The 13,233-nt window shown below is 31.9% G+C and overlaps 1 protein-coding gene across 1 annotated transcript; it reads left to right on the top strand.

Annotated features, from left to right (window-relative positions):
* Positions 1-8,380: 8,380 nt before the first annotated feature.
* On the top strand, positions 8,381-12,426 carry LOC149162213 (GDSL esterase/lipase At2g42990-like). The gene is made up of 5 exons (XM_089435651.1): positions 8,381-8,779; positions 8,880-9,010; positions 9,111-9,344; positions 11,656-11,914; positions 12,015-12,426. The coding sequence occupies exons 1-5, from the start codon at positions 8,494-8,496 to the stop codon at positions 12,209-12,211; spliced, it is 1,107 nt and encodes a 368-aa protein (XP_089291777.1). The 5' UTR covers positions 8,381-8,493; the 3' UTR covers positions 12,212-12,426.
* The last annotated feature ends 807 nt before the right edge of the window (positions 12,427-13,233 follow it).

Raw genomic sequence — 13,233 nt, 5'->3', positions numbered from 1 at the left:
TTAATATATCTGCTAAAGAGGCATACTCTTTCATCTCCTCAAAAGTTCTATCAGACCCGTATGCTACTTGGTTGTCACACATGTGGAAATGGAATGTTCAATCCAAAAATAAATTCTTATGTTGACTTATTATCCACAATCAAATTCTAACATGGGATAACCTCCTCAAGAGGGGATTTCAGGGTCCAAGTCAATGTCCCCTATATCGTGCTGAGGGTGAGGAGGTGATATATCTTTTGCTGAATTGTCCATTTGAAAAATCAGTTTGGTAAGAGGTCTTTGATGCCCTCAATATCAACCATAAGGCAGAGATATCTTCCATTGCACAATGTTTGATTAGTTGGAGCTATAAGAAGAAATAATATAGGGTTATTCCACTTTACGTTTAATGGGGTATCTGTTGTTGTAGAAACAAGTACATTTTTAAAAATATTTTCCCAGAAGTGAGATCTACCTGTTTGAGAATTGTGGTTTTTTTTTTTTTTTTTTTGGAGAAAGGTCCATGGAGGCCAATAACCCACATTCGATGTGTTAAACATAGGGAGATTGATTTCTCTAGCCCTGTGGCTTTCTTTGATGGAGCTGCCTCCGGGGGGGATGTTGTTGTGGAGTTTACTTAGTTACTGATCCCTCCTACACTTTTCGTTTCTTCTGGAATGGGATTCCAGGAACTAATTGCAGGGCATAGGTTGGGGGCGTTATGGGGAGTGTTGAAATGTGTGGCCTGGTTTTCTCTTAATGAAATTCATATTTTTGGCGATTCCAGTTCTATTATAGAATAGATGGAGGGTCATAATTCATTGGTTGTTCCCTCCTTACATCATTGACAACAAAAAATTTGGGCATTAAAAAATTCCTTTCAACATAATACCTTTAGCCACATCTATAAAGAGAAAATGGTATGGCAGGTTCCCTTTCCAAGAGGGGTGTTTCATCATAGCCTAGTGTCATCCACTTCAACATTTCTATCAATGGTTCTATTTGTAGTTCTGGAGCCTTCTCTATTTAAGCTTTGGCAGAATTTGGTGCTCTCTGGTTTTCTTTTTTCGTGTCTCTATTTTTGTCGAAGGGGTCAACTTCTTGCTAGTGTTTTGAGATGTGTATAGGTTGCTTTTTCGCTGGCTATTGATCTCTCCTTTTGCCTGTTTTCATTTGTGTTTATGGCACTGTTCTTTTTGAGCCATTTTTTCTATGGTTCATCTGGAGGTTTCAAGCTTTGGTGTATACTCTCCATGCTCTTTTTTTCTTACCTCCTTTTTCTATATCCTATTTACAGTGCTCTAGGTGTTATTTTTGATTAAACCTTTTCAATTTTTTGTGTTCGATGGCTTTGGATCTTTTTTAGATCTCGATATGTTGCATCACTCTTGATTTATGTAGCTTCTTTTATTGCATAATGAAAGTAGTTTGTTTTTTATTTGTGAAAAAAAGAGTAATCAACCATGATCAACCATAGTTAATTATTATCAACCTCAAGTAATAATGAGAAAGCATTCCCATCCTTGATCAACCATAATCACCATACTCAACCATGGCTAAACAAAGTAAACCATTATGAGCCATACTCAATGTGACCAATCATAGTCAACTAGAGTCACCATGATTTACTATGGTGAATTCTGGTTGACCATAGTCAACTATGGTAGGCTGTAGATAACTATTATCAACATGGTCAACCATTTTCAACCATAGTTTCCATGATTGACCATAGTCAACAATGGTGAGCCAAGTTCAACCATAGTCAACAATGGTCAACCATTACAGGCCATGAACATCTCTGGTCAACCATAATTAACCTTGAAAAACCACGATCATCCAAATGCTCAACATGGAAAACCATGGTTAGAATGGTCAAACATGGTCAACCAAGATCACCATGGTTGAAGATTGTTGAACATGGTCATCCATAGTCAACATGGACACATATAATTAGTGATAGAAATATATGGTTAACCATGGTCAACCATAGTTAATCATAATTTATCACAGTTAATCATAATTGTGAACATCCATGGTCATCCATGGTCAGCTTTGTTGACTATAATAAATCCTCAACCATAACTTGAACACATTTATTTATAATCAATTGTAATCAACCATAATTTCTATATATGTGAGTCCTCAACTAACACAACAACATAAATAAATATAGTTAATTATATACATAAACACAATTCTCATACCCAATTAAGACCTATAGTTAATTGCTTGTCCTAATCTTATAAATTAGGACATCTCTTTTATTATCATTTTATGTGGATGTCTTACATTTCTCAAACGTGGGTTAAAAATTCTTTTAACCTCGTAAGGTTGTGTCGTGCTAATCATAATATCACCGATTCCCGTCTGTTATAAATTCACAAGAATTACCATAATATTGCTAATTTCCAATTTGCTATGAATTCAAAATATATATATTTTGGATTTTTGTTTTTTATTTTATAGTTTTTATATATTTTTATTTTATAGTTTTTATATATTTTTATTTTAAGCTAGTAAGTTAATATATTGATTTATATTGCTTAAAGTTTTGAATTAAAAAAAAAAAAAAAAAACAATTACAATTTATTCAACCATCCAAATCATAAATTCTAAATCATAAAATATATAGATTTGTGTTATCAGCTATGGTTGAGTAGTAAATTCAGGATTTGTATCATGATTTTGATGGGCCAATCCGAGATTCTGTTTGGTTCCATCTTTATTTTACTTATATTGTAACTAGTATTTTGATGGTTTGATTTGTTTTGCTTTTGGTGCTTAAGGTACATTGAAATTGTGTGTTTAGTTAATCTTTATAATTGAGTTCTTTCTCATCACACTGTAATGGGTAGTTATCATTGGGTGTTTTTTCTCATCACACTGTAATGGGTAGTTATCATTGGGTGTTTTTCTGTGTGGTGGGTAGTTATTAATTAGTGTTTTTTAATAGTATTGATTTCGTGATTTTAAAGCTTGTTATTATGGATTTTTATGTATTATTTTTTTTTAAGATTTATTCTTAGCTTAAATTTTAATTAGTTGCAAATATAAAATTGAAACAAGAGTAGCCACCTAAGCTAAGTAGAAAACAATTAAACTTTCTCCCTGCTTCTTATCGACACTCTTTAGAATATAGTAACTAAGTTTGTTTTTCTATAGTGTCTACACCTTGAGATCAATTTTCTTCTTCATGCATGATGATTCTGGATGGTAACGATGATTGCAATGATTGCATTTTGATTACCCTTCCTTGATCGTCCTTACCTTTGAGTTGGTAGATTCATTTGGAGGTATGGGATTGCCTCTAATTCTTGGATCTAGTGCCTTTTCATTTCCTTTTCCTTTGGATTGCTTATTTGTTTTCAAGTTGGCCTTACCCCTTTCAGTCATAACACATTCCATGGGCATCTTCGAGGCAGCTCCTGTTGGAAGCTTGATTGTATGAATGGTGGAAACAAATATAGCATATTTTGGACCCAATTTTGACATTATGGCAAGAATTAATGAACTTTCTTTCTTGGATTTGTTGATTCCACATTATTTCTACTAGAGTAACAAGGCCTTGAACCTTGTGAAGAAATCTTGAATTTTTTCGAAATTGCTTGGATTTAATGATTTGAGCTCATTTTCAAGGATGTGACTTCATATCTCCTTCCCAAGGAGTGTCTCCAAAGTGGTTCAAACTTCATTTCGATTGGTGTACACTTTGATATGAACCAATAATTTTGTAGAAATTGATAAGCATAGGAGGTTGAACACCTTGTCCATGTTGTTGAAATATTTGTATTTTTCAACTACAGAATTTGGTTCAAACTCTATTGCCATGGTTATCTGATACAAGCCAATTGTGGAGAAATTGATAAGCATAGGAGGTCGAACACCTTGTCCATGTTGTTGAAATATTTGGATTTTTCAACTGCGGAATTTGGTTCAAACTCTATTGCCATGGTTATTCGATACAAACATCTACCTCTGAGATGAAGTAAAATCTTTGAGTTCAATTTGAAATAGTTATATGGCATTACAACTGCAGAAGGTGGAAACTCCATTCTTTATGATATCTCCAATCTTCAACACCTACAAATATATTGTTTATGCTCCTTCTTACTAGTTCCAATGGGCTCTAATACCATGTGTAATTGTTGCTAAATCTACACATGATGGATCTAGCCAGAAAACAATGAATAAAACTTGCAAGTATGAGAGAACAAAGAAATTTGTGAGAGAAAAAAATAATGAATTATATTCATGCACAAAAAAAGAAAAATAATGAAAGAATATAATTCAATGGAACATACTTTACATCATTAAGCTAATGTAGTAGTGAGTTTAGAGAGTTGTGAACATGCACTGAAGAAAGCTAACACCTAGTCCTAATTAATAGTCCATGCAGTGATCATTTGAGTTACCATTGTGAACTAAGCTTATTTAAGAATCCAAGACTAATAATTTGGGTATTTAGACATTGAATTTGAATTTACAACTTTTTTTACACTCAAGTTGTTATTGAGGGATATAGATAGTTAAGCTCACTAATATGAAGGGATATATAGAGTTAAGCTCACAATAGATGTGCAATGAGCCTTCACATTTACTATTTGCAATGTGAAAAGGAAATACAGTTTTTTGATGTAGATTAAAAGTGTAAACAATATACATTTCTTCGCAACAAGAGCCACGTGGTTGCAATGTCACTGCTCTTTTGCAAATATGTATTTTTTGCATATAGTTTTAGTTTGCAATAGTCACTACTCTTTTGCAAATATGTATTTTTTGCATATAGTTTTAGTTTGCAGACTTAGTAGTCAAATCATTTAAGGTGGGTCCATTGTCCCGCAAACAAGGGGTTCTCATATACCAATGTGAAGACTTGCTTGGTCGTGACCTTAAAATTAGATAATAATAATAAGTATTATTATTATTATTATAAATAAATTTTTTTTATGTTATTGTTAATATTTTTTAAAAGATTATATGTAAATTCCATATTAAATAGAAAAGAATTACAAATTTAAAGAAAAAAATTATTAATAAAATAAAATATATATGGTTTATAATTCAAATTAATTTTATTTTATTAATATTAATTTTATATTTTTTTTTTTTTGTAAGCGAGTGCGGGACCTTTACATTTTTCTGAAACCTTTACATTTTTCTGAATTTTATTACATCAATCGCCTACCTCTACAGGACTCGAACCTGGGTGGGGGGAGTGACAGCCTCCGCCCCTACCATTACACCATGCACGTCATGTGCTTTCTAGATGCATGGGGCATGCTCTTTTCTGGAAACTGGTGTGCCTTTATAGGTGGGCAATTACAAATTGATGTCATATATTAATTTTATATTTTATTAATATTCTATATTTTATTAATATTTGGAGGGAGTCTTCTAAATTAAAACATCTCTTTTATTATCATTTTATGTGGATGTCTTACATTTCTCAAATCTTGGTTAAAAACTCTTTTAACCTCGTAATGGTGTGCTGGGGTAATCATAGTATCACTAATTCCCGTCTGTTATGAATTCACAACAATCACCCTAATATTACTAATTTCCATTTTGTTATGAATTCATATATATATATATATTATATATATTTTTAATTTATGGTAGTAAGTTAATAGATTCATTTATAGTTTTGAATTAAAATAAAAAAAATGAATATATTGATTTATGTTAATTAAAGTTTTAGATTTTTATTTTGTAGTTTTTATATATTTTTAATTTATGCCAATAAATTAATATATTGATTTATATTAATTAAAGTTTTGAATTAAAATAAAAATAAATAAAAAACAATTTATTCAACCATCCAAATTATAAATTCTAAATATCAGCTGTGGTTGAGTAGTAAATTAAGAATTTGTATTATGATTTTGATGGCGAAAGGTGAGATTCTGGTTGGTTTAATTTTTATTTTACTTATATTGTAATTAGTATTTTGATTGTTTGATTTGTTTTGCTTTTGGTGTTTCAGGCCTATTGACATTGAAATTGTGAGTTTAATTAATCTTTAAAGTCGAGTTTTTTCTCATCACATTATAGTGCATAGTTATCATTTGGTGTTTTTTTTGTGTGGTGGGTAGTTATTAATTAGTGCTTTTTTATTAGCAGTGACTTCTAGGTTTTAAAGATTGTTATCATGAATTTTTATATATAAATTTTTTATTTTTATTTTAAGATTTATTGTTAGCTTAAATTTTAATTAGTTGCAAATATAAAATTGAAACCAGAGTAGCCATTTAAACTAAGTAAATAGAAAACAATTAAATAAAGTATAACTTGCAATGCCAATTAACTCTAGGTATAGCAAGAAATTATTACTCCTATTTCTCAAAAATTTCAATTAGGTTTGCCCTTACAACTCTTATGGGCATTGACCATCTTTTAAAGTGGATTAAAAAACAATACTTTCCAGATTTGGAAGAATTTTCCAAAAGAATTGGATAAAAGCATGCAAAGTTTAGTTTGGAGTTGAGGGTTATGGCTCCCCACATTTTGAAAAAAAAACTACTAGGAGCGTGGAAAAGTAGATTTTAATCTTCCATACTAATTCCATAAAAATATGAGAAGTTTGTTTACATATTTATTATGTAATACACTAAATTTTTGTTTTTTGTTAGGAGCAAAGAAAAGTGGTTGCTTTTTTAACTTTTAAGTTTATAAAGTGAAAAGGATATAGTGAAAAGTAAAAAAAAAATATTTGCTAAATAATACAAAAATGCTAAAATCTGATTTGCATCATGCTTGACTACCAATACCACATAGTAATGTTAATTAAACTAGCAAAATCTTACAAGAGGAACCACTGATTGGCCTTTTAGACATTAACGAAGATCAAACTCACACTTTTTTTTTTTCAACAGAAAAAAGCATGATATAATTATATTAAGGTGATATAATTTGTCGAAATACATAAGTTGTCTCCGTGGAGACATAAAACAGAAGGCCGTTCCCCCATGACAGAAAGATTGTTTGCTGTTACAGCATCATACCAATGAGAGCATATGACCTACGATGCTACGCGGAAGTGTGCAGAATACCTGAAATGGTGACCAAAAATAGATTGGAGACAGAAGGCCGTTCCCCCATAACAGAAAAACTGTTGCTGTTTCTGCAACATACCAATGAGAGAAATAATTGCTGGATGTATACATATTGGAGATATTACAGAAAGAGCCGTGGAGATAATAAGAGACAGCCTGTTGATAAATATGAGCCACGAAGCTACGCCGAGGTGGGCAGAAAACCTGAAATGGAGACCAAAATAGATTGCAGAGGCGTGTTGGAATCCTGGAAAATATGGTGATTCCGCCATGTCCAGATGTGCCAGCAAGTTAAAATGAAAAGTGCGCGCCAGGAGGGCCGTTGAGATGTGCCAGCAAGTTAAAATGAAGAGTGCGCGCCAGGAGGGCCGTTGAGTGCTCCACCAGAGGAAGGCGTCCAGGACAGAGGGAAAGGAGCGATGCGTAAAACCATGAGAGAGAAATCAAACTCACTCACACTTAGACGGAAATCCACGGCAAGCATCACCGTGTGATGGAGAAAGATTAGACGTGAGGCAACGTTTCTCAACACTTTCCGGTCAACATAGGTTTTGAGTAGTGATCTCCACTCGTGGTGCTTCCATTGGAGAGTTCGGCAAATCTTATGGGCATGGATTCAATACTGGTGGCGAAATGATATTCTCAAATTTTTTATTCCTTCGGTGTATTTTGCACTTTTCATCGGAGAATTTTACGATCATGGATTCGCCAGTGGACTTTGTTCAGGGCGAAAACACCTTCTCAAATTTTCTATTTCTTTAGTACTTTTCATCGGAGAATTTCGCAAACCTTACGATCATGGATTCGCCAGTGGACTTTGTTCAGGGCGAAAACACCTTCTCAAATTTTCTATTTCTTTAGTGTACTTTACACCTTCCATTAGAAAGCTTGGCAAACCTTATATACATAGATTCAACAATAGACTTTGTTAGTGGCAAAATGATCCTCTCAAAATCTTCTATTCTTTCGATATACTTTGGACCTTTAAAAAAAAATCGCTAATTTATTTTTATTTAAAAACAATACCAATTCACTCACATTAATGGCAATAAAAAAAATTACATAAACACTTGATAAAGAAATAATAATTAATTACATAAACACCTTGAAAAAAAAAATAATAATGAATCATTCCATTAAAACCTTTGCCTTTCACTATGTGGTAAAGAAATTTTCCTTCACGGAATTCCTACCCAAGGAAGTTTTGTAACGTATTTTGTATTATTGTACAGCGCCCCTTTGCAGAACCGAAACTTGAATGATTGGACAAATTTGTATTTTGCGTCTGCGCATTGATGACTTGTAGAAGTACGAGTTGAACTTGTGGTGTAGTCGGTGATATGTTCGTTACGCAGTTATGGAGACGAATCTGATCCATTTAGCAGCCACAAATTAATAAGCTCGCAAACCCATATCTCTATTGCTGTTCATCGAGTCTCTTTCCTGCGGGCAAAGATTTTCGATGTCGCAGTCTCCTGGTTTTTTCTCCCTGTTATCTGTTCAGTGTATTTTCATGTTATCTCTACTATGCATTTTGGTGGGGATGAACGGGGCCAGTGGAGTAGAAAAGAATATTGCAAGCGAAGTGTCTGCTCTGTTTGTTTTTGGAGATTCGATTGTGGATCCGGGCAACAATAACTACATTTCAACAATAGCGAAAGCCAACTTTCTTCCATATGGCCGAGATTTCATCAATCACAAGCCCACAGGCCGCTTTTCTAATGGCAAATTGTCAACAGATTTCATTGGTATATCCATAAAAAACAGTTGTTCACTAACATTTTGCTATATAAAATAACATAATCTACCTAGTACCTAACTTTTTTAGATCATTAATCTGGTTTGCAGCTGCAGCACTGGGGCTTAAGGAGACCCTGCCGCCATATTTAGATCCCCATCTCACTACCCAAGATCTCATAACAGGCGTCAGCTTTGCTTCTGCAGGAACTGGATACGATAATCTCACGGCCGAGGTCGCTGTAAGTTGTTTTTGGATATTCATGTTTTCATAACATTTCAAGCTTAAGGAACTTGAAGTATATAACTGAAGCTGAGAAGCATGGTTGAATATTGCTGCAGTCTGTGATACCGATGTGGAAACAGGTGGAATTCTTTAGAGATTACAGTGTGATCTTGGGAGAGCGGGTGGGAAAGGAAAAGGCATCCACTATAATCCGAGAAGCCATATTCCTGTCCTGTGCAGGGACCAACGATTTTGTGAATAATTACTTTTTGCTGCCCACCAGAAGAAGGCAGTTCAGCATCACCCAATATCAGGACTTTCTGCTGCAACTCTCCCAAAACTTCATCCAGGTAACACATCATTCATCTGCAAAAAAACGTTATTGATCTTGTTTTCAGGTGGGAAAAGATGAAAAGTTTATTCACAACGTATTATTTATTTACAGTTCTTGCTTGATTTCCTGTCTGTCATTATCTTCTCTGTAAATAGAAGCTAGGTGCGGTCCAATTAAAGTCGAGAGACCACGTGCTTCTGTGAAATCCTTTTACTGCATTGAGAAAATCTATCCTATGAAAACAAATGCTTTTAACTCTGATTCAACACAGCCAGGGTTTAAACTTTAAATAGGTGTATGTGCATGTAATAGAAAAAAATGAATTATATTTAATGAACAAAAGATGCTTGTATTAATGAGCAGCTTTGAAGGCGGGGTAGACTATGGCTTTGGCTTTTTTTAACAGCTTACCACTTATGAAAACCATTATTACTTAGACACCGTCCTTCCATGGTGTCTGTAAAGTCGTCTGTCATAACTGTCCTTGTCTGTGCTTCCGTCAGCGAAGAGCGTGGCGTTGCGAATTGTCACATAAAAATTATCTAAATTTATAATTTAGATTAAAAAAATAGTTAAATATGCAAAAATATCCAACATTTATAATTTACATAAAAATAGCTAATAATAGGGATGTACTATAATGTAAGCCATCTACCTCACCTTGGTGAGTATAGTTTTTCGTTTAAATATTATTGGCCTGTATAGCTTTTAGTTTAAAGCAGATTAGAAAGTTTTTATTGATATTCTTTTTCGTTTAAATCTGATTGGCCTGCATGGCTTTCAGTTTAAAACATATATACAAAGTTTTCATTAATATTCTTTTTCATTTACATCTGATTGCCTTGTATAGCTTTCAGTTTAAAGCATATATAGAATGTTTTCATTGATATTTAGTCTGAGTGGAGGTAAGTTTCTTGCATCTCAAATATTTTGAATTCCTTGTTTCCTTGACTGCGAAATATTGCTGAGATCCACATTCATTTTTAGTAAGCCATATGAAAATATAGGTGAGAAAAATGTGTAGTTACTTCTTTTCTATACAGAGTGTAAGTCAATTTCAATATTAATGGAATAAATATTTGTATATTATAGAAATGTTGTTATTGAGATTATGTATATTATAAAGATATCATTGAGATTGTATTAAATTTAAATAAAGTTAATCATTTAATAAAATAGTTTATTTGAATATAGTTTAAGTATTAAATATTTTTTATTTATTTTTAAATAACAATTTATTTAATAGATATTTGTTAAAATATTAAATAGAGTAATGATATATATATTATAAAAATGTTATTATTAAAGTTATGCATATTATAAAAATGTTATCGGATTATATTAAACTTAATCAAATTTCACCATTTAACGAAATAGATTATATAAATATAGTTTAAATATTATATATTTTTGTACCATTTAACGAAATAGATTATATAAATATAGTTTAAATATTATATATTTTTGTTTTTTTATAAATAATGGTTTGAAATCTAATAAATATTTGTTGAAACTTTAAGTTTGAGTTATATAATCTGCATAATTATCTTAAATTTTTTTCAAAATATTAATTAAATTTTATATTTAAAATACTTTATAAAAATATATATATATATTCTTACCAAAATTTTCATTATAAAATTTAAGTTAAAAAGATAAAAACATTATATATCTTTTATTTAATTAAATTATATATAATTATTTAGGTTTAAGACACTTAGGTAGATTTTTATTCAAAATATTTATCATTTGTGATTCGTGGTTAATTATTTAATTTATAGATCTCCCAATTTTTTAAGTGATATTGGTTAGTTTTATTTCATTTTCAAATAAATATATTCTATAAAATTGTGTAAACTAAATAAAATAATTATAAAATTTAATAAATTATAATTATATTTTGCTAAATTATTTTAAAAATATATTAAATGTAATATAATTATTTTAAAATGGTGTTTATATAAGTATTTTAAATTAATTAAATAAAAATGTAACTATTGAATTGAGGTTTTTGTGATTTCTATCAAGTTTTTTGAGACAGATTTTTGGTGATAATAACATCAAAATACATTTGTCGACGCTTTTATTACCATCAAGTATGAATCATGGTCAGGCAAAATAAAGAAACAGATTCTAACAACACATTAAATAAAGACTAATAAATCAAACCGCTTAAAAAACAAAATATATATATATATATATATATATATATAAAGTTTAAACTATCTACAAATAAAGATGTATTTATTTTTTTGCCATGCTTCAATTCGACCATTGGACTAAATGCATCCATCTTACTTCCAAACTATAATCCCACAATGTTTCAGGATCTATACAATTTAGGTGCTCGCAAATTTGGCATCTATGGTATGGCACCTCCGGGATGCCTGCCTGAGCAGAAAATGCTTTATGGGAACCCCAAACTGGAAGGTTGTATCGATGAATTGAACGAAGCTGAGCTGGTCTACAACATCAAACTGAAAGCAGCCGTCGCTAGTCTCAAAGCTAGGGTTCCAGATATTAAAGTGGTCTACATCGACATTTTCGATTCCTTCGTGGATATAGTCAGAAATCCTGTCAAATATGGTACGCGTTTTAATGAAAAAGCATTCTCTCTTGGTTGTAATTTTTGTCTTGGTTGTAATTTTGTCGTTAGTTTCACTTAGCTGTGATGCGTTGGTTGTAGGGTTTGAAACATCCAATAGGGGTTGCTGCGGGACAGGATACATAGAGGTGGGAATCACATGCAATTCCAATATTTCGTTTATTTGTCCAGATGCCTCCAAATACGTCTTCTGGGATGCCGTTCACTCTACAGAGAGAACTTATCGCCTCACCGCCAAAATTGTGCTCGACAAATATATCTCACAATTACTGTCATGAAAATTTTATTTGGTCGGTGCTTTCGGTGAAGAGATGAACTTCAGAATATGAGAGCAGTTGTTCAGAGTTCGTTCATATCTATTTGTTTAGTGTGGTTCAAATTTCCATGCAGATGTATTAATTTAATATTAATGTTGGTGTTTATTGATCGTCAAATTGAGACGATATTATCTTCGGATCTTTTCTCAGATTTAGTTATTTAATTTATCTTTCAATGCTTCTGACCGTTCAAATTGCATATTTATTTAATACTTCAATATAATTCATATGTTTAAAAAATATTATATTTTATAGTTTTTTAAATTATTGTAAAAATTGATTATCATGCCAATTTGGTTTGATATGAAGTTTTTCATTTTGTATAATAACGAAGTAAGATGCTTCAAATCCATTCAATTAAGAATGGGTGTGTAACATCATTACAGCCGGGTAATTACTCGCCATATTCATAAAAAAAATATTATTAGTTTATTATTAATGAAACTATTTTCAACGAGAATGGTCTAAAATATAAATAGATTTATTTTAGTAATCGTGTTTTTTATTTTCATTGATTTAGGTCTTGGAAATGAAGGATGCTATTGTCATAAAAATAGGGAACTATTTGGGGAAGAATTTATATTTTTAATTTACTTCAAATTAGCTATAAATCAAGAAGTTGTTAAGAAACTACTAAAAATATCCCATTCGTATCTTGTCAAGGGAGAGAGTTTGTAAATTTGACGCAATGCAATGGCTCTTTCTATAGGATTTGCTTTGGGGAAATCAAGAAAACAACTGAAAGTGATTGTTCACTCTTGGGAAGAGGACTCGCAACTGAGGGTCGAAGAGCTAGGGTTTTCAGGCGTCTGCAGGTGTTGAACTCCATGGAAGGGCGCAAAGGAGGGAGCTCCACTCCCTCCTACAGGCAGGCAGTGGCTAGCCGAGGTAAGAAACCAATAGAGAGTGTCAGAGGTCCTTCAGGTGAAGGGATAAGGAACACGGAAGAGGAGCAAGAATTAAACAAGTCAAGGGAGAATAAC

Source organism: Pinus tabuliformis, chromosome 5_2 (genome assembly GCF_031772625.1).
Source record: "Pinus tabuliformis cultivar Carrire ecotype Pingquan chromosome 5_2, CPIR1, whole genome shotgun sequence".
NCBI classification, from domain to species: Eukaryota; Viridiplantae; Streptophyta; class Pinopsida; order Pinales; family Pinaceae; genus Pinus; species Pinus tabuliformis.
Note: the sequence above shows the minus strand (reverse complement) of the source record. Positions and strands in the feature narration are given on the sequence as shown.

Excerpts from the sequence above, each read along its gene's own strand:
- LOC149162213 (XM_089435651.1), top strand. The coding sequence starts at position 8,494 with ATGTCGCAGTCTCCTGGTTTTTTCTCCCTGTTATCTGTTCAGTGTATT. Across the intron at positions 9,011-9,110 it reads ATCTCACGGCCGAGGTCGCT|TCTGTGATACCGATGTGGAA; the intron begins GTAAGTTGTTTT and ends ATATTGCTGCAG. Across the intron at positions 11,915-12,014 it reads CAGAAATCCTGTCAAATATG|GGTTTGAAACATCCAATAGG; the intron begins GTACGCGTTTTA and ends CGTTGGTTGTAG.